This window comes from Mobula birostris, chromosome 17 (assembly GCF_030028105.1).
Source record: "Mobula birostris isolate sMobBir1 chromosome 17, sMobBir1.hap1, whole genome shotgun sequence".
NCBI classification, from domain to species: domain Eukaryota; kingdom Metazoa; phylum Chordata; class Chondrichthyes; order Myliobatiformes; family Myliobatidae; genus Mobula; species Mobula birostris.
Window position 1 is genome coordinate 49,608,699 of NC_092386.1, and position 23,708 is coordinate 49,632,406.

General features: G+C 40.0%; 1 protein-coding gene across 2 annotated transcripts in view; it reads right to left on the reverse strand.

The window, feature by feature from the left end:
- auh (AU RNA binding protein/enoyl-CoA hydratase) overlaps positions 1–23,708 on the reverse strand; it is a 194,749-nt gene that overhangs the window by 76,309 nt on the left and 94,732 nt on the right. For both annotated transcript variants that reach the window (XM_072281694.1, XM_072281693.1), the window contains exon 5: positions 9,871–9,963. In XM_072281694.1, the coding sequence (XP_072137795.1) occupies positions 9,871–9,963 (93 nt within the window). The remainder of the gene's footprint in view (positions 1–9,870; positions 9,964–23,708) is intronic.

Below are 23,708 nucleotides of genomic sequence, written 5' to 3' on the forward strand. Positions count from 1 at the left end.
ATAATTACTTTGCAACAATTTTCACAACAGAAAATCAGAAGTAAGTCATGAAACAAGTTGTGAGGAATATAATGCGAATAAATGGTGATAAGTTCTCAGGGCCATTTGATTACTAAAGGAAATGAAATGCGTCAACTATGATCTTCCAAAAGTCTTTTCAAATGAGCAACCATTTCCTTCCACTGGAACATGGCATACCTACCTACTTTGAAAGGGGAATTATAGATGTTAGTTAAAATTCTGTTGATAAAAAAAAACTTCACTTGGAGATTCAGCAGTTCAAAGAGATTGAATATGAGTTAATATAGGTTATGTCTTGCCTGACGAACTCTACTGGGTTTATTGAGGTTGTCCAGTGTAGAAGATAATGAAATGTTAATCATATGACTTTCAATAAACTCATCTGTAAAAGTCTCAAACAAGAGAAAATCTGCAGATGTTGGAAATCCAAGCGGCACACACTAAATGCTGGAGGAATTCAGCAGGCTAGGCAGCATCTAAGGAAAAAAGTACAGCTGACATTTCAGGCCAAGACCCATATTCACTTTGAATCACATGGCATTATGATTATTAATTTCTGCCACCAGCCCTGGATCATTTCCTAACAGCTTATTGCACACTTCTACGTCGGGTATTCTACGTACTGATTAAGGGCACATTGACAAACTCAAACCCATCTCAAACTCAAACAGTATGGGAGTCCCAGTCAATATATGTAAAGTTAAAATCACTTACTGAATCAAACTTTGTTCTTGGCATGGTCTGTAATCTCTCCACAAATTTGTTCCTCTAAATCCTCCAGACCGTTGGGTGCAAGCAAGTTCCAACAATGGCCACCACATGACAGTTCCCTGTCCTAAGCCCACCCACCCCCCCCCCACGACGCCTCCTGCACTGCGACACACTCAGCCCAGCACATTCATCGCGCCATGCCCAAACACTTGACTGCCGACTCTCTCCGAGGTCCGAACAACATCTGACTGGTGTCAAGAAAACAACCTCTCCTTCATTGTCACAAGAACAAAGGAGCTGATTGTGGATGACAGGAGGAATGGAGGCAGGTTAACCCCTATTGACATCAATGGATCTGAGGTTGAGAGGGTGAACAGCTTTAAGTTCCTCAGCATAAACATCACCAAGGATCTCACATGGTCTGTGCATACCGGCTGTGTTGTGAAAAGAGCACAACAGCTCCTCTTTCACCTCAGATGGTTGAAGACGTTTGGGATGGGGCCCCAAATCCTGAGAACTTTCTACATGGACACAATCGAGAGCATCTTGCCTGTCTGCATCACTGCGTGGAATGGGAACTGTAGATGTGAACTTCCCACTATTCAGGGCGTTTACAGAGACAGGTGTGTAAAAAGGGCCCAAAGGATATTGGAGATCCAATTCACCACAACCACAAAGTGTTCCTGCTGCTACCAGCCAGGAAACGGTACCACAGCAAAAGGACCAAAAGGCTCTGGGACATCATCTTCTACCAGGCCATCGGACTGATTCATTCATGCTGATACAATTGCATTTCTATGTTATATTGACTGTCCTATGTATAAACTATTGATTATAAATTACTATAAATTACACATTGGGCAACCTCATGCCCTCTTTTATTTCTTTCATAAGTGTTCACTTGAATTTCCCGTGTTTCTATTTGTTCCTATCTGCCTGTACCTGGTATGCACCTCCCTTTTATTGACCTGGGAGAAGAAGCACAAAGGGGTGATGGAGTTGCATGGTGGGAGCTGGGGGAAGGGGGAGTTAAACTAAAGTTGCAGGGGGAATGGAAGCATGAATTACAGAACAGATAGTGGAGGGGTTCTGGAGACAAATGTTGTCCAGTCCTCAAAGCCAGGAATGAAAAAGTTGGCAATATTGGAGGAAAAAAGATGAGGCGCAGATTTCAAAGGTGGGGAAGGGGAAAGGGAAACACAAGATTATAGGTGAAACCAGAAGGGGGAGAGATGAAGTAAATAGCTGGGAAGTTGATTGATGAAAGAAATATAGGGCTAGCTAAGAGGGAGTCTGATAGGTGAGGATAGAAGGCCAATGAAGAAAGAAAAGGGGGTAAGGAGCACCAGAAGAAGGCGATGGGCAGGCAAAGAGATAAGGTGAGAGAGGGAAAAAGGGATGGGAACTACTGAAGGAGAGAGTGCGGGGGGAGGGGCATTACCGGAAGTTCGAGAATTCAATCATCATGTTATCAGGTTGGAGGCTACCCAGACGGAATATAATGCATTGTCCTTCCAGCCTGAGTATGGCCTCATCACGACAGTAGAGGACGCCATGGATTGACATATCAAAATGGGAATGGGAAGTAGAATTAAAATGGGTGACCACTGGGAGATCCTGTTTCCTCTGGAGGATGGAGCATAGGTGCTTGGTGAAATGCTCTCCCAATCTATGTCAGGTGTCACCGATATAAAGAGGACACACCAGGAGGACCAGGCACAGTATATGACCCCAACAGACTCACAGATGAAGACTGGAGCCCTGAATGGTAGTGAAGGAGATGTAGGGGCAGGTGTAGCACTTGTTCTGCTTGCAAGGATAAGTGCAGGAGGGAGACCAGTGGGGAGGGATGAATGGACAAGGGGGTCACGTAGGGTACTATCACTGTAGAAAGCAGAAAGTGGGGGGAAGGAAAGATATGCTTGGTGGTGGGATCCCATTAGAGATGGCTAGCTAACTAAAGTTTGTTGCTTAACTAAACGTTACAGAGTTGAAAGGAAATCATTAACCAGTTCAAGAAATTAGCTGATCAACAAAAATTAGTGCTTTCTTAAGTATGCAAAATTCTAATCAGACTATCCTGTTCATACAGTCACTTCAATGTATGAACAATATATTAGCTTTGGAGAGGCCCAAGCATACACTTATCAGAATGACAGCAGCAATCAATAAGCTAAACTATGAAAAGAGATTATATAACTCAAAGAAACTTTCTATTAAATTTAGAAACTCATTTAATATAAGATTTCTAGATACAAGGACAACCAACAAGATAGAATGGAAGAAATTAAAAGTTAAGGTCAGTTTTAAAGGGCCAAACTGGGATGAAAGTTTGGGATTTGGATCTTCAAATGGAGGTTGGACCCTGGGCTAAGTGCAATATTTATTCCAAGACTACAGATATTTTTAAGAAAGGATTGTCCAACACACCCAAGGGCATGAATGGCAGTTTCCTCTTCCTAGATTTTGAATTTCTATTGTTTTTTAAATAAATAACCTTTTTAATAAATGACAACATACAAGCCCAGATTTTGCCATTAAATGCTAGTAAATGCAGAGGGTAATTAATTTTGTAAGGTTCAAATATAAAGCATTCATTGGCAAGGTTTGATACACGCAAGTGGTAGGACTGAGGATTTTGCCTTAAACTAAATAGTAGAGAGATGGATTAAACAGCTTGAAAAATAACAATAAAGTAAAATGAAAGCAGAATGCAGGAGAGGTTAAGGATGTTTCCAGGATAATAAAAAAAAGATAAAATGTTTAGATAGGGCTACAAATGTAACTTGGACAACAAAATTGAAAAGGATGATGAATACAAGACTGAAAGTATTATGTTTGATGGCACTCAGTATACGAAATAAGGCAGATGATTTTGTAGCACAGTTAGAAATTAGCAGGTATGATGTTGTGGGTACCACCTAGTCATGGCTGAAAAAATATCACAGCTGGCAGCTTAACATCCAAGGATACACTTCCTATTGAAAGGACAGGCAGGTGGGCAGAAGGCGTGGGAGTGGCTCTGTTGGTAAATCCTTAGAAAGAAGATGTAGACTCCTTGTGGGAAGAGTTAAGAAACTTCACCAGTAAAAAGACCCTGATGGAAGTTATATAGAGGTATTTGAACCGTAGTCAGAATATGGGGGTACAAATTACGAAGGTAAGCAAGCCAATAATATAAGAGGATATCAAATATTTTTTTCAGATATGTAAAGAGTAAAAGAGAGCTAAATGTGGATATTGGATCACTGGAAAATAATGCTGGAGAGTTAATAATGGGGGACAAAGAAATGATGGACAAACTCAATAAATATTTTGCGTAAGACTTCACTGGGGAAGACACCGGCAGTATGCCAGACATTCAAGAGTGTCAGGGGGCAGAAGTGAGTGCAGTTGCTATTATTAAGGAGGTACTTGGTAAGTGGAAAGGTCAGAAGATAAAAAAATTCATTGCATCAGATGGACTACACCGCAGGGTTCTGGAAGAGGTGGCTGAAGAGATCGTGGAGGCATTACTAATGATCTTTCAAGAATTACCAAATTGTGGAATAGTTCTGGAGGACTGGAAAATTGCAAATGTCACTCCAGTCTTTAAGAAGAAAGGAAAAAGACAGGAAATTATAGGCCAGTTACTTTGACTTTAGTGGTTGGCAAGATGTTAAGAGTCCATTATTAAGGATGAGGTTTTGGAGGACAGGTTTCCCCCGCCATCCGAAGGTAGAGCGTTCCTATGAAACAGTTCGTAAGCCAGAATGTCGTAAAGTGAAGAAGCAACTACCATTTATTTATACGGAAAAACTTTGTGAGCATTCGCAGACCCAAAAAATAACCTACCAAATCATGGCAAATAACAAATAAAACATAAAATAACAGTAACATATAGTAAAAGCAGGAATGATATGATAAATACACAGCCTATATAAAGTAGAAATACTTTTCTACAATTATTGCTGCACTGTTCTCCGTAGCGAAAATCTCACGCAGGCACTCTCAGCAGAAGCACTCTCTCCAGTAACCTTTAAGCTATGAAGCTGCCAAATCATACCAAATAACACAGAAATACACAGCCTATATAAAGTAGAAATAATGTATGTACAGCGTAGTATCACTTACTGGAATTGAGAAGACAGCACTGAGCACACTGATGATGGTGTGCTAGGCTGAGTCGTCGGAGGCTGGGGTGGTGCAGTGGTCCCCACCCTCCAGCCGCCGACCGATCCCGATCTGCGAAGCATGTAGTGGTACAGTGGTAGCCAGGACGCACCCAGCATATCTTTAAGAAAAATGTCGAAATAAACATGTTAATTAATTAAGTGCCGCCTGGCATGTAAATTTTGGCCCACACCAGAGGCGACGCAATCAGCAATCGCCTCTGATCTGGGCCGACATTTACGTGCCGGGTGGCACCTAATTAATTAGCTTGTTTATTTCGGCTTTTTTCTTAAGATGTGCTGGGTGCGTCCTGGCAACCGCTGCATTCTCCACGGCAATGTATCGGTCCGCGGCCCGGGGGTTGGGGTGGTTGGACACTGAGGTGTCCTCTCATTGTCATATGTTTCCATCAGGGCAGGCAGGTCATCTTCTTCTTTGTCTGCCTGCCTGGATGTCGAAGGTCGAGGTTCGTCGTCTGCTGTAATTGATGTGGAAGGCTTGAAAAACGACAGTATGCTTGACTGCTTAGCTTCGCGCATTTTTCTATCATGCAGTTCTTTGTAAGCACTCAAACCATCCTGCAAATGTGCCCTAAACCTACATACCCTTTCAAAATTAAAGTCGTACTTTTCTGCAAGCAATGCAGCAAAAATCTTATGCAGTTGCTTCATGTTCAGTTCCTGGACGACTTCACTTTTAGTCCATTCGCTACTGCATTCGATTTCGATTGTTATCCTTTCTTCTTCCAATTGCATCAGCTCTTCATCTATCAGTTCTTGGTCATGGGATGCCAAAACCTCTTCAATATCTCTTCATCAACTTCCACAAGCCAAACTCACTTTGTCCTTACTTCGTTCACCACGATGGAAACGCTTAATTATGTCTAGTTTTACACTAAGTGTAACACCCTTACGAACTCTTTCAGGCTCTTCCGATACCTTAGAACTCATCTTGTTAATGGCTGCTCATAGGCACGTGTTTAAACAATGCCGGCTAGAATGCAGTTCCGGGGGAGGAACTTGGCTGCTCGAAGCATGCGCTGCCTTTAACCGTGCGCTGCTTTTTTCGTGTGCTGCCTTTTTTCGTAACAGTTTCAAAACACCTTCTGTTAGCGAAAACAGGTAACTAATGTAGGTCTTTCATAACAGCGAGGTTTCGTAAAGCGAATGTTCCAAAGGCAGGGGACACCTGTACTTAGGGCACAGATAAGGAAAGCTTAAGTCAGCATGATTTCCTTAAGGGGAAATCCTACCTGACAAATTTTCTTTGAGGAAATAGCAAGCAGGATAGACAAAGGACAGCCAGTGGATGTTGCTTACTTGGATTTTCAAAAGGCGCTTGAAAGGTGCTGCACACAAGGCTGCTAAACACGATAAGAGCCCAGGATATTACAGGAAAGACAGCAGCATGGACAGAAGATATTTAGGTATTGTAGGTATTTGCAAATAAAACTACACAACGCGCTTTACATTTCAGAAAAACGGAACACATTTTATTGAACTCCAAAACCTGAACGGAAAGTGCGCTACAAGTCCTTAATAACGTAATTATGTCAGACCAGCCTCTTAAAGAGAAACCTCAACTCAACGTTGCTGGTTGAGAATTTTGTACATTTCCACCAATTACGTTACCCCACAGGCTGACTGGCAGGTAGTAAAGAGTGGAATAAAGGGACTCTATTCTGGTTGGCTGCTGGTGACCAGTGATGTTGGGACTGCTTCTTTTTCATGTTATACTGTACAGTACTGTGCAAAAGTCTGAAACATCCTGGATTTTTTATATGGCTTCAGATGGTATGGCATCAACAGACCTCTAACTTTAACATCATCCAGGCTGTCTGGGATTACCTGGAGAGAAAGAAGTAAGTGAGACAGCCAAAATCTGCAGAACTGTGTAAGTTCTCTGAGATGCCTGGAATAACCTACTATCTGATTTTCTCATAAAACTGCATGATAGTGTACCTAAGAGAATTGATGCAGTTTTAAAGACAAAGGGTGGTCGTACCAAATATTCATTTGATTTAGTTTTTACTGTTAACTGCACTTCATAGTAAATATTTTGATTTTTCATTTCAGTATCTTGAAAGCAGCTTCGATTTACAGATTTATTTTAAACATACTTTTGCACCGTATTGTATGTCAATGATTTGGATGAGGGAATTGATAGCTTTGTGGCCAAGTTAGTGGACAATACAAAAATAGGTGGAGAGACAGATAATGTTGAGGAAGCAAGGAATCTGCATAAAGACTTGGACAGAGTAGGAGAGTGGGCAAACAAGTGGCAGATGGAATATAGTGTAGGGAAGTGTATAGTCGCGCTCTTTGGTAGTAGGAATAAAGGTGTAGACTATTTTCTAACTGTGGAACAAATCCAGAAATCAAAAGTACCAAGGGACTTGGAAGTCCTTGTGCAGGAAGGATTCCCTAAAGGTTATCTTGCAGGTTGAGTTGTTGGTAAGGAGGCAAATGCAATGTTACCTTTTATTTTGTGAGGTCTAGAACAGCGGTCCCCAACCACCGGGTCGCGGACCGGTACCGGGCCGCAAAGCATGTGCTACCAGGCCGTGAGGAGACGATATGATTTGGCGATATGAGTCAGCTGCACCTTTCCTCATTCCCCGTCACGCCTACTGTTGAGCTTGAATGCACACAAGGTCATTACCCGCGCGTCATCTGTGTCAGCGCGGGAAGGAGATCAACTCCTCAAGCTTGCAACTGATGGCGGGCTGAAAAGTATGTTTGATATAACATCTCTGCCAGCATTCCAGATCAAAGTCAAGGCTAAATATCGTGAGGTAGACACAAAAGCACTGAAAACGCTGCTTCCATTTCCAACATTTTTCTGCGAAGCAGAGGTTTCTGCAATGAATGCAACGAAAACTAAACTGCAGAATAGACTGGACATAAGGAACCCCCTTCGAGTATCGCTGTCTCCCATCACCCCTCGATAGGACCGTCTTGTTGCAGGAAAACAAGCCCAGGGCTCCCACTGATTCAGCGATATTGGTGTGTTACAATGATTTTATATGTTCATATGGGGAAAATATGTGCTGTGTGTTTAATATCCAAACGTTACTTAAAATGTTATGGTGCTATTGACTTACTTATATAACTATATAACAATCACAGCACAGAAACAGGCCATCTCTGCCCTTCTAGTCCGTGCCGAACGCTACTCTCATCTAGTCCCACCGACCTGCACTCAGCCCATAATCCTGCATTCCTTTCCTGTCCATAAAGCTATCCAATTTTTCTTTAAATGATAATATCGAACCTACTTCTGCCACTTCTACTGGAAGTTCGTTCAACACTTATTTCAAGCTCCCCTGTCCTCCCCTGATAATTGACTTATCACTATATTCATGCGAGGAAAATATGCGCTGTGTGTTTAATAGTAAATTCGTTGGAAAAACCCTTTTAGAAACGAAATTGATTGTATTAGACACTTATCACCTATATTCCAGTAATGATTAACACCTCCCGCGCCCCCCCCGACAGAATCGCCAAAGACAATTTTTAGAAAAAAAAAATCGGCAGGTACACGCATGCGCCAGTTGCGTATACATACACAGGTGCCCGCGCAAGGCTGCATGGTCATTGTAGTGTTTATCCGGTAAACACAACGTATTTGGCTCTACTCTTGTCCGTTGGCAATGCTACCCGCTCCCCCCGCCCCCCGGGTCGGCCGGTCCGCAGTGCAAAAACGGTTGGGGACCCCTGGTCTAGAATATAAAAGAAAGTATGTATGCTGTAGATACAGAAGGCTTTGGTTAGATGGCACTTGAGTATTGTGGGATGTTTTAGGCCTCTTATCTAAGAAGGGATGTGTTAGTATTGGAGAGTCCAGAGGACATTCATAAGGAGGACAGAGAAGCAAAGAATTCCAGACTTTTTGGAATGGCCAGTTAAAAAGTTTTTAGATCGCAAAGTATTTCCAATAAAATTGCATCACATGATGGGCTATATGATACAATTATTGGTCTTATATATAGCAGATAATTGCAGCAACAAGAAAATATACATGAAGGACCTCCATTTAATAAAAGGCAGATTGGATTAGAATACAAATAATCTGTATACACTTTTCTAGGTCTGCAAAGGTTGCAGCAACCTCTAGTTGATTCTTTTCATCTCATCACTGGTAATCAGAGTCAAGTAGATTTCAGTATGATTTTGTATTAAAAGTAAACTTTTGTTATTCAAGTGTAATTAAACCCTTCTTCGTGTGAAGGGGATCAGTAATAAGTGTTATCTGGTATTTGTGGTAAAAATCCAGTGCACAAAGGGCACTATATTATTTAAAAAATAAAAACTCTTTCTTGAAGATGCAAACAACAGGAATTCTGCAGATGCTGGAAATTCAAGCAACACACATCAAAGTTGCTGGTGAACGCAGCAGGCCAGGCAGCATCTGTAGGAAGAGGTGCAGTGGACGTTTCAGGCCGAGACCCTTCGTCAGGACTAACTGAAGGAAGAGTGAGTAAGGGATTTGAAAGTTGGAGGGGGAGGGGGAGATCCAAAATGATAGGAGAGGACAGGAGGGGGAGGGATGGAGCCAAGAGCTGGACAGGTGATAGGCAAAAGGGATACGAGAGGATCATGGGACAGGAGGTCTGGGAAGAAAGACAAGTAAGGAGGGGGTGGGACCCAGAGGATGGGCAAGGGGTATATTCAGAGGGACAGAGGGAGTAAAAGGGCCTATCACCTGTCCAGCTCTTGGCTCCATCCCTCCCCCTCCTGTCTTCTCCTATCATTTTGGATCTCCCCCTCCCCCTCCAACTTTCAAATCCCTTACTCACTCTTCCTTCAGTTAGTCCTGACGAAGGGTCTCGGCCTGAAACGTCGACTGCACCTCTTCCTAGAGATGCTGCCTGGCCTGCTGCGTTCACCAACAATTTTTATGTGCGTTTCTTGAAGATGCCATACTTTACTTCACATGTACAGGAGCTACAGATTTTGTTATTCACATAACAGTATAATTCCTTACCAGCCACACGAATGTCACAGGCGAGAGCAATTTCTAGACCTCCTCCTAAGGCAGCTCCATCAAGTACAGCAATTGTGGGCATTGGAAGATTACCTGTTAATTACACACAGAAAATTCTATTACACCCTAACTTTAATGATAGAAATAACATTCCATTCAGAACTTCAGTTTTATTTCAACTTGACATCAATGCTAAATGAACTGGTAGCAGTGTTGCCCAATAAGTACATGAATATGATTTTAATAAAAGTCACTTTTTAAGTAGCAAAAGCTTTGTATTCTTATTAATTTTTACTACATCCAAAATTGTTGATGAATGAAAGCATTCACATGTAGATTTAGCTGTCTCAATTTATTTTCTTTTTTGTAAAATGCAGTAGATGTCCTAGTAATTGCAGACACATTATCATTTTAGAGGCTGACATGTTTCTGTGTTGTTTTTGACTCCCCCCCCCCATGAAAACATTAGAAGTTTTAAATGTTGCAACCAACCATTTTTTAAAAATTGGTTCCAATATGAAATTAAAAGTTTGAAATTCATTCCTATAGATTTCAATACTTTGGGCTCAATCAGTACCTAATAAATTTAGTTGTCCATTGTAAAAGAAAGGATCATTCCAGGTGTTCAGTATATCTTCCCCTCTGCTTATGACATAGAGAAACATGAATTCCAACAAGTTTACAAACTTAAAGATTTTATTAGATTCAGAATTCAGCATATAGCAGGTTACTTAGAAGTTACCATTCAAGCAAGAGAACCCATTGAAAGTGGGAAGTATAACATGTACAGGTGGTGAAGAATCCACCTTCAGGAGCAAGAGAGGACGCACGGTTGAATGATGCCACTACAATGTCAGTAAAGCTAAAGAGCTGATTGCCTGACTTCAGGAAAGGGAAGGAAGGTGAACATGTTCAGGTCTACATTAGGGGATCAGCGCTAGAGAGAGTCAGCAGCTTCAAATTCCTCACCATTAACATATTGGATGCCCTGTCTTGCACCCTGCACGTAGACGTAATCACAAGGAAAGCACACCAACGTCTTTATTTCTTAAGATGTTAAGGAGGTTCGACTGGTCACTGAACACTAACAAACTTCTATAGATGCACTACTGAAAGTATCCTGACTTGCTTCATCAGAGTCTGGTACAACAATTTAAATGTGCAGGAATATAAGAACTGCAGAGAAGTAAATTCTGCCCAATACATAATAGTCACATCCTTTCCCACCATCGGTAGTATCTACAGGAGGCAACATCCATCAGAAGTCCCCACCATCCAGGCTATGCCACCTTCTCGCAGTTACCATCAGCATGTACGTATAGAAGCCTTAGGTCCACACCACTAGATTCAAGAACAGCTACTTCCCTTCAACTATTCAGTTCCTGAACCAAATGGTTCAACCCTAATCATTAGTGTTTAGTATCACTAAACTTTGATCACTTTGCATTAAAATTGATCTTTTTGGTGTCAATTTTGTATTTTTTTGAAAAAATTGTGTATAATTTACGTTAAATTTACATTTCTCCTTTTAAATGCTGCTTGCATTATGCCACGTGCCTGTGTTGCTGCTGTGTTGCTTTTCATTTCACCTGTGTATACACGTACTTGAGCAAATGACAACAAACTCATCTTTTACATTTCAATTATAACGGTATAACGAGGATTTATAATAAGAATTATAATTATATTGTGAAAGAAGAGAAAATCTACCGATACTGGATTTCTTTACTGTGTTTTCAGTGGGACAGAGACTTGGGTTCTTGTGTCAGATAACCATGAAAGCAAGAAGAAGCCACATACAGTATATTGTAATTATCAGTGAGTCACTTTAACACCAACTCTGTTTCTAGGAAAAAACTATTCTTGGGCTTCCAGCCGGGTACAAATATTGATTTTAACTGATTTTTCGATGACAGCCTCAGCCATCTTCATCAGAGATGTCTAGTCTGGTGCTATTTATACTCCTGTTGTCCATCCCTCCTGGTTGGTTAGTCCTTATCCAATCAGATTTCCACTGTCCCACCTTGTTTACTATCAAATTCTAATTTGTCTTTGTTAAAATCCTTTTCCTCTAGTTTTATTTCAATGGCTTCCTTTACCAGGCAGCCCCAAAAGGCATTTCGCGGCACAGTAGCTCTGTGCCAAAGCTAATCCTATGGCTATAGCGAATGCAAAGTTCTGCTACCACCGGCTTCTCAGGATAACCCAACCAGATACACCTCCTGATCTCCACGATGCATGTTTCCACCATGTGCCCTGTCTGGCCTGATTTATGCTGCTCTGCATTCATAGGGAATCCAGTAAGTGCCAGCCATTCTGAGTCCCAGGTCATCTTTGAACCACATAACCTGGGGTTTGAGCTTCCTTACAGGTTTGGGGATGATATTAATTGATATTCAATAGTGATGGTATCTTCTTCTTTACTATAGAAATCCGAACTTCAAGCAGATATACGCAAGACACTTCTGCCAGTACCACCAAGACTTTACGGGCTCCCTAAGATAGATAAGGAGAGATCCTCCCGCACCCCCCCCCCACTAAGGCAATGGGATAGATTCTCCAACTTACTACCTCCCTAATGATTTAACGACCATGCTGTCTCCCTTTGTTAGGGCCTGTGAGCATCACACCATGAACTCAACTGACTTTGCAAAAACGATAACCAAAATCCAGCTGACCCCAGAAAACATAGTGGTGTCCCTGGTCACGAGAGTTCCCATTAAGGACAGCTTGGTCCTCCTGCAGTCAAGGTTTGATAAGAGTACCACTGACCTATTTGAACACACTCTTCTATCAATGTACTTCCCCTATAAGGGGAACTATTATGAACTAACAGATGGAGTGGCCACAGGTTCACCCTTGTCGTCGGGTATTGCTAATTTCTACATGGAGAACTTTGAGGAGAGGGCTCTGAGTTCATCGCCCTTACACCCCAGGTGTTTCTTCAGATACATCAATGACACCTTCAGAGTGTGACCCCATGGACTCCAGGCACTCCAACAGTTCCACGACCATCTGAACATCCAAACATTCAATTTACGATGGAAATGGAGAAGAATGGTTGCCTCCCGTTCTTGGACATTCTGATATGATGGAAACCAGGCAGTAGCCCAAACATGGCACCTCCCAACATAAACAAGAAAAAATCTGCAGACGTTGGAAATCCAAGCAACACACACAAAATGCTGGAGAAACTCAGCAGGCCAGGCAGCATCTATGGAAAAGAGTACAGTCAACGTTTCGGGCCAAGACCCTTCAGCAGGATGAGAGACTCCCAACGTAGAGCTTTTCTCTACTTTGATTAACCATGCATAAACTATTTCATACCCAGAGAGTCTCTATGAGGAAATAAAATGATTTTACACAACATTACTACAAAATGGCTGCAAGGTGAAGGAAACCAATCGAGCCCTCACAAGGGTTGATGGAAAAACCAGGAAACCTAACAATGAGGAGGAACTTGTCACTAATATCTATCTTCTCCATATTTCCATGGTTTCTGGAAGGATCTCCAGGATCCTGAAGAAATACTGGATTAATACCATCCACAAACCTGTAAGAAAGCTCAAATCATGGCTTTTGCAGATCAAAGATGACCTGGGACTCAGGACGGCTGGCGTTTACAGGATTCCATGTGAATGCAGAGCAGCATATATCAGCCAGATGGGGTACACAGTGGAAACCCACAACAAGAAACACAGGAAGCGTATCTATTTGGGTTATCTGGAGAAATCAGCGGTAGCAGAACATTGCATTTGCAATGGCCATAGGATTGACTTTCAGCACCAAATTACTTTGCTGTGCCAATGGATTTTTGGCACCACATGGTGAAGGAAGCTATTGAAATAAAACTAGAGGAAAAGAATTTTAACAAAGACAAAGGTCTCACTCTAAGTAAGAACTGGAACTTGACTGTAAACAATGTGGGACAGCAGAAACCAAGCCAATCAGGAGGGACGGAAGACACAGGTATATCGCCGTACTAGACATGTCCAGTCATCATACCTGATGAAGATGGCAGAGTTTGTCATTGAAATACCAATTAAAGTCGATACCTGTATCTGGCTGGAAGCCCTGGAAGAATTTATTCATCATATATGTAGGGGAAGCACTAGATGCTTTCTGTTTCTAGATCAATAATTTACTGTTGGACCTCAATCTTCAGGTATCCATAGAGCTGTGTTTTTTTTTTGTTTGAGGCGCTTGTTGAAGACACCGTAGATCTTCTGATTATCCTCATCAATAATCCTGATTCTTTCTAGTGAAGCCCAAAATGTCTTTACAGCCACTGACACTGATGGACTTCAGAACATCTGAATATATCGAGAACCCAAAGCACAATGAGTTCTGTATAATTAGAGCAGTCATAGCTTCAGTAAACCCACATGTCCTTTAACAACTGGTCTGTAAAAAAGGAACAGCTAAAATTAATTTTTCTTCTGAAGAGAGTATCAATGATATCCCAAAAGAAAAGCTGAGAGGCAAATTATGATCTGTCTTTGCTTGGAGGGTTCCAGAGACAGGGTAGCTTAGAATTAAAGTGACATTCACCTCAAGAGTAGAGCAACCTTAGTACAGGTGTGTAACTCAACAATTCCTGAAGAACACTACAAATCTGTTATCACTGCCTTGAAAATGTTTAGTCTTTTAGTACTTTGCTCCTTGAAAAACTGGAGACAAGAATACAGCTCTCACCTCTAGACCACAATTTGTGAAGTGCAATATCTTAGAGAAGTATAATGAGCTGGAGGAGATTACAGAGAGGTTGAGTAAGACCATAGAAGAATACGAAGATAAAAACTTGTAAAAACATGGCATGACATATTACAGAGACAACTCAGAATTTAAAAACACGAGAAAATATGCTGATGCTGGAAATCCAAAGCAACACACACGAAATGCTGGAAGAACTCAACAGGCCAGACAGCAACTATGGAAGGGAGTAAACAGTTGATGTTTCACACCGAGACTCTTCATCTGGCCTGGAACGGTAGGGGAAAGAGCCAGACTAGGAAGGTGGGGAGAGAGGAGGAAGAAGTACAAGATGGTAGGTGATACGTGAAACTGGGAAAGGAGGAGGGGCGAAGTAAGGAGCTGGGAAGTTGATTGGTGAAAGAGATAAAGGCTGGAGAAGGGGGAATCTCTGATAGGAGAGGATAGAAGTCCATGGAAGGAAGGGAAGGGAAGGAGTAGTACCCAAGGTAGGTGATGGGCTGGTAAGGAGATAAGGTGAGAGGCAGAAACATGAATGGAGAATGGTAAAGGGGGGTGCAATTACCGGAAGTTTGAGAAATCGATGTTCATGCCATCAGGCTAGAGGCTACCCAGGCGGAATAAAAGGTGCTGCTCCTCCAACCTGAGCGTGGCCTCATCATGGCAGTAGAGACGGCTGTGGACTGACATGTCGAAATGGGAATGGGAAGTAGAATTGATATGGGTATCTACCGGGAGATCACACTTTTTCTGGCAGATGGAGCAAATTCAAAAGACAGATGATGCATGACGTTGCAGAGTAAGTTACAGACGGTCTTAGATGATCTTATATCTAGGCTGATCAGGAATCAAATTAAATCATGAAGAATTCAGAAGTTTTCAAAAGATGAACCAAGGCAGGGGATATTATTGTAATGAGAATGGACAGCATTGTCCATGAGAATTGTCTTAAATTCACTTGAGGATCAAGGTATACCATCAAGTTTATAAACAGCTATCTTCACTCTACACTCTTAGTCCTGATGCAGGGTTCTAGGAGTAAATTCTGTTGATTTGTTTCTGTGCACAGTTGATTCATAATATTTCTTCATTATTTTCTCTCAGGATATCATGTTATAAAATTGGACAGCTATGTCTTGTTCCTCCATTCAGAAAAAAAGGTGATGAATGCACTAGTTATGCTATTTAAGGCTGAGGACACGTTTTTTTAGTAACGTACGTCCCAAAAGAAAACACTGGAAAATTCTGTCATTCTGTACATTACCCAGATTTCCAGAAATACTTAGATGTTCTGTTTGAAAGGATGCTTCATGAAGTGGGTAGCTCAGTACAATTTGGAGATGACTGAAGAAATGACTGAAAAGTAAAAATCAGTTCATAATAACTAACTGATGTCCAGCCTCACAGAATCTTCAGGAAAATTGCTAAAGTGATATAGTTTAATGAACTGTTTCACAAATTCTAGAAAGAACTGGAAAATAATTTTACATAAGCAGAAGAGTCAAAGCTCAAAGTTACAAAGTAAAAGGACAAGTTTCACATACCAAGAGAAAACAAAGGTTGTATTCAGTGTAATATGCTGAACTAACTCAGAAAGAAACTGAGAGGGATGATACCAGGCATTGCATTAGTTATCACTATTCACAAACAGATTAACTGGTCATTATCTCACTGTGGTTTGTGAGGCCCTGCTGTGCACAAATTGGCTGCTGCTCCAATACTTAAAAATTATTCCTTTGGTTCTAAGGTCGATTATATATCCAGAGGTTAGAAAAGACAAGCAATAAATATAATTACATTTTCTTTCCTTTGCAGAACACCAATTAACAAAATAACACATGCCAAACTAGATTAGTAAATGAATACAGCAAAACCCCAAGGATGGCATACTGAAGAATCTGTATACTGTTCTGGTCGGGTGTCTATTTTAAAACTGAATTCCGTTCTACCCATTAAGGCATAAGCGAAATGGAGAAATACGGAAGTGATATGGAGAAAGGCCTAAGTCTGACCCTTTGAAGCAAGGTATAACTTATGAATAAAGATGAGAGAATTCAAGCTTTAGAATTTTTAAGCTGCTTTCAGAAAAAGTAAAACTTAAACCTGAGCACTATGGTAGAAGCACTCTGCCAAAAGCTAATTTCAATGAAAATGTAATAAATGTTTTCGGCGGGAGAAGAAGATGGCAGCGCGACGCAGCTTGCAGCGGCCTCTCCAGTGGTGATGTCTGTTATCTGTCAAGTAGGGTGCCATCTGCCGTGCACAATCCTGATTTGATGGAGACAGACGTGAGAGCACGGAGGAACATCTGGTGAAACTTCTGAAATGCCTGCTTCGCTGCCACTGCTACTGTGTGATCCAGAATCTCCGGAGGGGAAGGCTCCGAGTCCTCAGCTTTGCTTGTTGATCAGCGGCCAGGGCAGGGTCGAAGCGCTCGGCAGAAGATGGTTCTCGGTGCTCAGTGTTGAAGGCTTGAAGTTTTCAGACAGACTCAGAGTCCACTGCGGTCAGATGCTTCCAATGATGTTGCATCGGCAAGTTTGCTGCACTTGGAGGTTTATGGCAGGGAGAGTTTCTCCCTTCTACCATCTGCGTGAGATGATTCGGCTATCAGGACTTTTTTTTTATCGTGCCCATGGGGCATGGTCTGCTCTTTATCAAATTACGGTATTGCTTTGAACTATTGTAACTATATGTTACAATTATGTGGTTTTGTCAGTTTTAGTCTTGGTCTGTCCTGTGTTTCTGTGATATCATTTTGGAGGAACATTGTATAATTTTTTAATGCATGCATTTCTAAATGACAATAAACGAGGACTGAGTGTCCTCATAATCTAATCTAATCCAATAAAGCTCTTTATGACACAAAAAAAACTTCTGTACACATAATTGCCTTTCTGTTAGGTAGTAATGTATGGAGAAATCTTTGAAATTACTCAAATATAAGGTAACCACTGTGATACACCCCACTGCTTTCGATTGCATGATAAGCAAGATGAGCCAAATGGCACCCTGCATGCAAACTTATCACATTATTTTCACATGATATTGTGTAAAAATAGGTCAAGTTGGAATGTTATATTAGCACATAATACATCTTTAAACTAAAATGACATTGATACATGACTGCAGCTTTAGTCCTTTGGTTTAGGATATCATAATTGTCTGATTGCATGCAGCACATGGCTGTCTCCCAAAGTAAAGGTGTTATTATTTTTATATTGTATATGGGACTGATTAAAATACATTATAAATTACATAAATATAAACATATGAATTTGGAAAAGCAAACAACTCAGCCTCTTGAGTACATGTGATTTTTAATATCATCTCAGCTGACCTGATGTTACTATCAACTGCATTTCCACCTGTATCTGGTAATTTCACATCTCCTTGTTTGGTGAAAATCTAACCGCCTTTGACTTAACAAAATACAAAGGTTTTGCAACTAATATCCTTTAAAGAAAATAATTCTAAAGTCCTACAACTCTCAGAGGAAACAAAAATGGGTGATCCATTACTTTTAAACAGAGAACCTTCATTGTTGATCCCTTCACAAGAGGAAGCATCCTCCTCATGTACACCCATTCTAGATTTCTCAGGATCTTGTATACATTTCAATCAAGTCTCCTTTCACTTTTTGAAACCAAACTGAATGCAAACTTTCCTCATAAAACCTGCCAATTCCAGGTTTCACTACATTACACCTTCCCTGAACTACTTCCAAATCTTTTATATCCATCCTTAAATAAGGAGTCTAATGTTGTAATAGTACTTCAGATGTACACGTCGATGCCCTTTATAGTTAATCCAACACCCTCCTATGTACTGTAAGTATCCAAAATGGAAAATAGATATAATTTCACATATCTTAACAGCAAGTACCTCTCACTTTCGTGGACCAATCAATACACCTTGCCAACCAGAAAAAGAACCTACTTTACCTACTCACTGTTTCCTGCTAGCCAGCCAATAGTCTATCTATGCCATGAGCTTTTACTTTCCATAATATATTTTGATGTGGTACATTATCAAATGCTACTGTTTTCCATTTATACCCAGCATCTGTTGCTTTTTCAAAGAACTCCACGTGCATGGGTCAAACATGATTTCCCCTTCAAAAAAACACAGTAACTTTGTCTGATGACCTTGAACTCTTCTGTGCTCTACCATACTTTTAACATCTTGAAACAAATGTTAACTCAAGGCATAAATACAAGAGATTTTGCAGATGTTAAAAATCCAGAGTAACACACAAAATGCTGGATGAACTCAGCAGGTCACGCAGCATCTATGGATAGAGATAAAGAGTCAACATTTTGGGCAGAGACCCTTCAAGATCTGATTAAGGATCTTGGCCCATAACGTCACTTCTTTAATCCTTTCCACAGACGATCTGCTGAGATCTTCTAACATTTTGTGTGTGTTAACCTCAGAGCAATTTGTGTCCTGCTATCATCCTCCCTCAATTTTACATAAAACCGTTAATATTGCTAGTTTACAGTCTCAGAGGTTTGGAAAATTAAAAGCAATGCATTTTCAGTTTCGTCAGCTTCCTTTATAACTTAAGTTGAAGTCCATGACAACGTGTGGACTTCTCAGCAGATAGATTTAAGAATTCAATTCGTACTAGGTTCCTTGTAGAAAAAATGCAAATCTTTACTATTCATTAGATTTACTTCTGATATAGTCAATGTATCTAGTTATTTTTAATCAATCATTCTTTATTTCAGCTGGGAATTGTTGCACATTAAAGTGTCAAAAATATCAAAAAATTAATAATTCAGATTCTGCAAAAACCAAACCATTTAAACCAATGCACTGTGTATGAACAATGGCCTTAAAGCAGGATTTACAGAGCTGAAATGCACTGCCAATAGTAAGCTCCCTGTAGTTACCACCGACACAAGGAAACAAAAATTATACTGTACTCGCCATCTACAAATTGATTGAAAATTGTCAGACAATTCATCTGTGTGGGTTGGTACAATAAGCCCTGCTGACAAAACTGCTGAAGTAAAAAACAACTTTGATGGTTAACAAAGCCATGGTCCCAGTTTTTACTAGAAGGCTAACAAATTCAGGATTTTCACTTTTACAATCGAGTCTCAGATTCACTCACACCTGTGATGTTGTGTCAGTGGAGGTGCTTGTGGTCACACTTCCCAGAAAATTTTAACTTACATATTCATGTTACGTACAAGACAAATCTACGAACGTTTGTATTATCTCTTAGGTCTTTCAAATGCAAATACAGTAGATTCCAGTTAATTAGGCCATTGGATAATTGGGACAGCAACTTATTTCCGACAACTTTTAAAGAACAAAAACAAATCAATAAAATTGCCAGGATTCCCTGGGTTTATTTGGGATACTATGCTACTTAACTGGTGCAGACAGTTCCAAACAGTTCCTAACTAGCATCAATCACATGCACTTGTGTGACTGGTAGACATAACATGCTTAGCGCAAGCAGTTTTTTTAAAAATAGTGTCAGTTGTGTGTGTTTGTATTGAAAAAGCAGTGATTTTTGTTGCTGATAGTTGGTGAGAAATAAGCAGCAAGATAATTCAGAACTGTTTTGCTGCCAGAAACGATAGTGAGTGAAAAATGAAATGATTTCACTACTTCAGCTAGTTAAGAACTACGAAGAATTTGTAAGTATTAATAACCATCTTGAATGTAACCATGAAAACGAAGATTATCGGATATAATTGTTGAAAGCATTGTTACTTATCCGTTATCTGTACTATGTGTCTGCGCTGATTTTGTTCATTTATAGTGGTAGCGTACACTGGATGAATTTCTCCGTCGATAACTGTCAAGAGCTAATACACAATTTTATAGAACTGTACTAGTATTGATCAGCTGGCTGGTGGTGTAGTGGCATCAGCGTGGTCATCGAGACAAATGGTCCCAAGTTCAAATCCGGCCAGCTCCTTGAACGCTTTCCATCCATGCTCGGTTGAACATCAAACTACCTACTCGGCCTCATAAGAAAGTCAAAATGCCACAGAAATGGCAAAAATGCTGCCCGACATGCCACAAGGTATGAAAAGTAACAACAATTATCGATAATGTTCTATTTTGTTCTGTATTTCATTTAAGTACATAGCTTGTTACTCAGTTTGTCTTTTTTAGACCTTTTTAACTATTTCAATGAAACTTTGGCTAACTGGGGCAATTGCTTAATTGGGCCAAATGTACAACCCAGGTGTGTCCTAATTAACCAGTGTCCACTGTATTCTCATATTGAGTACTGTTTAACAACTGTTGAAACTATACTGTACATTTATCAAACTTACAACACTCACTGGATCTTCCAACATGATTCTCTGACAATTTTCGGCTAAATTACTCAAAGTGACAAGACAGTTCTTATGTGATTTCAATTACTTTTTCATGTATGGCTAGAGCATCTCTATAAATGACTTTGTACCCTGTAAAGTTACCTGTGGAAGCCCTAAAGAATTCATTTGCACCTATCTTCTTCTTCATCAATCATTCTATTACCTGAACACACAAGTTCAGCGTCTAGCTGCTGGTAACTATCATCCCCACCTGCTACTGCTTCCTACATTTGTGCAATTCCAGCCAACTATATAATAGCCATGGCATCAAATCCATTCTTCACTACTGTCTCTTGTTAAACCAGGCTGCTCTCAATCCATGTATCCTGGTGAAACTCTAGTTGAACTTCTGGCTCCATATCCTTCTAGCCACAATTTTCGCAATAACAATCAGCACAGCCTATCTACCAATAAAATATTCTATTTTGCATTTGCACCCCCAAGCTGATACTTTCAATGCTCTCTAGGCCAACTTGTCATCTTTCACTTTCTCTGAACTTCAGCACAATGAAAACAATGTTACTATCCTATTCCTCCATAAGCTGCATTCATAGTTAACCTTATACAGTCTTATAAGAACATACTATAACAATGCTTCCAATTTATTTTTTCTTGTAATTTATTTTTTATTGAAGTTCATCATCAAAAAAACATTTCCATAAGATGTATTTCAGATATTGTACATATATATCAAATAGTCATATATGCCACAAATCTCCACATATTTATCTGAGGTATACACTTATAGAAAAGAGAGGAAAGAAAGAACAAGCAAAAGGAGAAAACTATGTTCAAGTAAGGAGTGATCCCTTTCTTTACAACATATTCACCAATCTGAGAGAAAAAATCAGGCCCATGAGGTGTCATGCAGCTAAACCACTTTTCCCAGTACGAACCAAATTGTTCCAACTTATGATTAACAGATGCTGTCATCTTTTCCATCTTGTAAACGTCCATTGTAATTTCCATCCATGCATTTAAAGTTGGGCTCTCCTGTGATAACCATTTCCTGGTAAGGGTCTTTTTACCAGCTACCAGCAGTATATTCATTAAATATTTATCTCTTTTCAACCATTCTTGAGGTATATACCCCAAATATATGGTCTTACTTTCTAAGGGTATTTCACATTTAAAGATGTCTTGTAGGGCATTGTGTATCCCACTCCAATAGTCTTTGATAACGGGGCATTCCCAGAAAATATGATAATGGTTTGCATTTTTATTTCCACAATTTCTCCAGCAAACAGGGAGGTTACTATCATAATGGGATTTCCAAGAGGGTGTAATAAAATATCTTATGAAGTTTTTCCATCCGAACTCCCTCCATTTCTGTGAACTGGTACACTTCCATTGATATCTCCATATTATTGTCCATTCTTCCTCAGATATAATAATCCCTCCTTCTTTCTCCCATTTTGTTTTAATGTATGAAGTCGAATGTGTTTTAACATTTGACAAACCCTCATACACGCTTGAAATTATTCTACTACTGTTATCTGAATTATATGCTTTTCTAAATAGCTCTATCAAACATGTACTTGCCTTGGTTACATTTTTAACCGTCCTATTAACATACTGTCACATCTGTAAATACCGATAAAAGTCTTATTTTTCTAGTAAGTGTTTCTCTTTAAGCATTTCAAAACTGAACAGTGTTTCTTCTTTCATTATATTGCAAAGAACTGTTATTCCTTTAGCTGTCCAGTCCTTAAATCTAGCATCCAGTTTATTCGGCGTAAAATCTGAGTCATATACACACCATTTAAGAATTGCAATATCTCCCTCTAGATTATATTCTTTTATAATAGTTTTCTATAATTTAAGAGTCCATTTCACCCATGAGTTATCAATGGTATTCATGTACCTTTGTAGGTTGTTATCAGCCAAAATTGCCTGTATGGGGATGGGAAGTATCCCCTCCTCAATGCTTTTCCATTGAGCGTCATATGATGGATTGCACCAACATATCACAGCTCTCAACTGTGCTGCAAAATAATCTCTAAGAGAAGGTAGGCCCCATTCCCCCTTTTCCTTGGCTAATTGCAAAGTTTTGAGATGAACTCCAAGCCTTTACCTTGCCATATATATCTTGATAACATTTTGTTCCATTCATTTAATTGATTTTGATTAATCTTTATTGGTAGGGTCTGAAAGAGATATAATAGTCTGGGCAGTATATTCATTTTAATAGATTCAGTCCTTGAACTGAGACTTTAAAAAAAAGGAATTAGGTTCCATCTTGTTATATCTTCTTTAATTTTTTTATATAGGCTGATAATTGCATTCTGGTAATTTTGCCAAATCTTTGGCATAATGATGCCCAAATATTTGAAAGACTCTGTTTGCCATGCCCAGGGATATCTACTTTTAATTTCTCTTGGTGGGCTATAGTTATATGAAAGTAGTTGGGTTTGATCTATGTTGATCTTGTATCCTAATAATTGACCATATTGTTCAAAGAATTGTATCAATTTAGGTAAAGAGTATGTTGTTTGCCCAAGATAGATCAAAATGTCATCCGCGTAACAGGCCAATTTATGCTTTGTCCCTTTAATAGTAATTCCCCTAATATCTTCATTTTGTCTGATGTATTGAGCTAATGGCTCCAGATATAATGCGAAGAGTAGCGGTGACCATGCACAACCCTGCCTCGTGCCCCTTTCTAGGGTAAAACTATTTGATAAATATCCATTGATTTTAATCCTAGCAGTAGGGTTGTCGTATAGTGCCTATATAGTTTTAACAATTGTGTCATGGAACCCAAATCTATGTAAA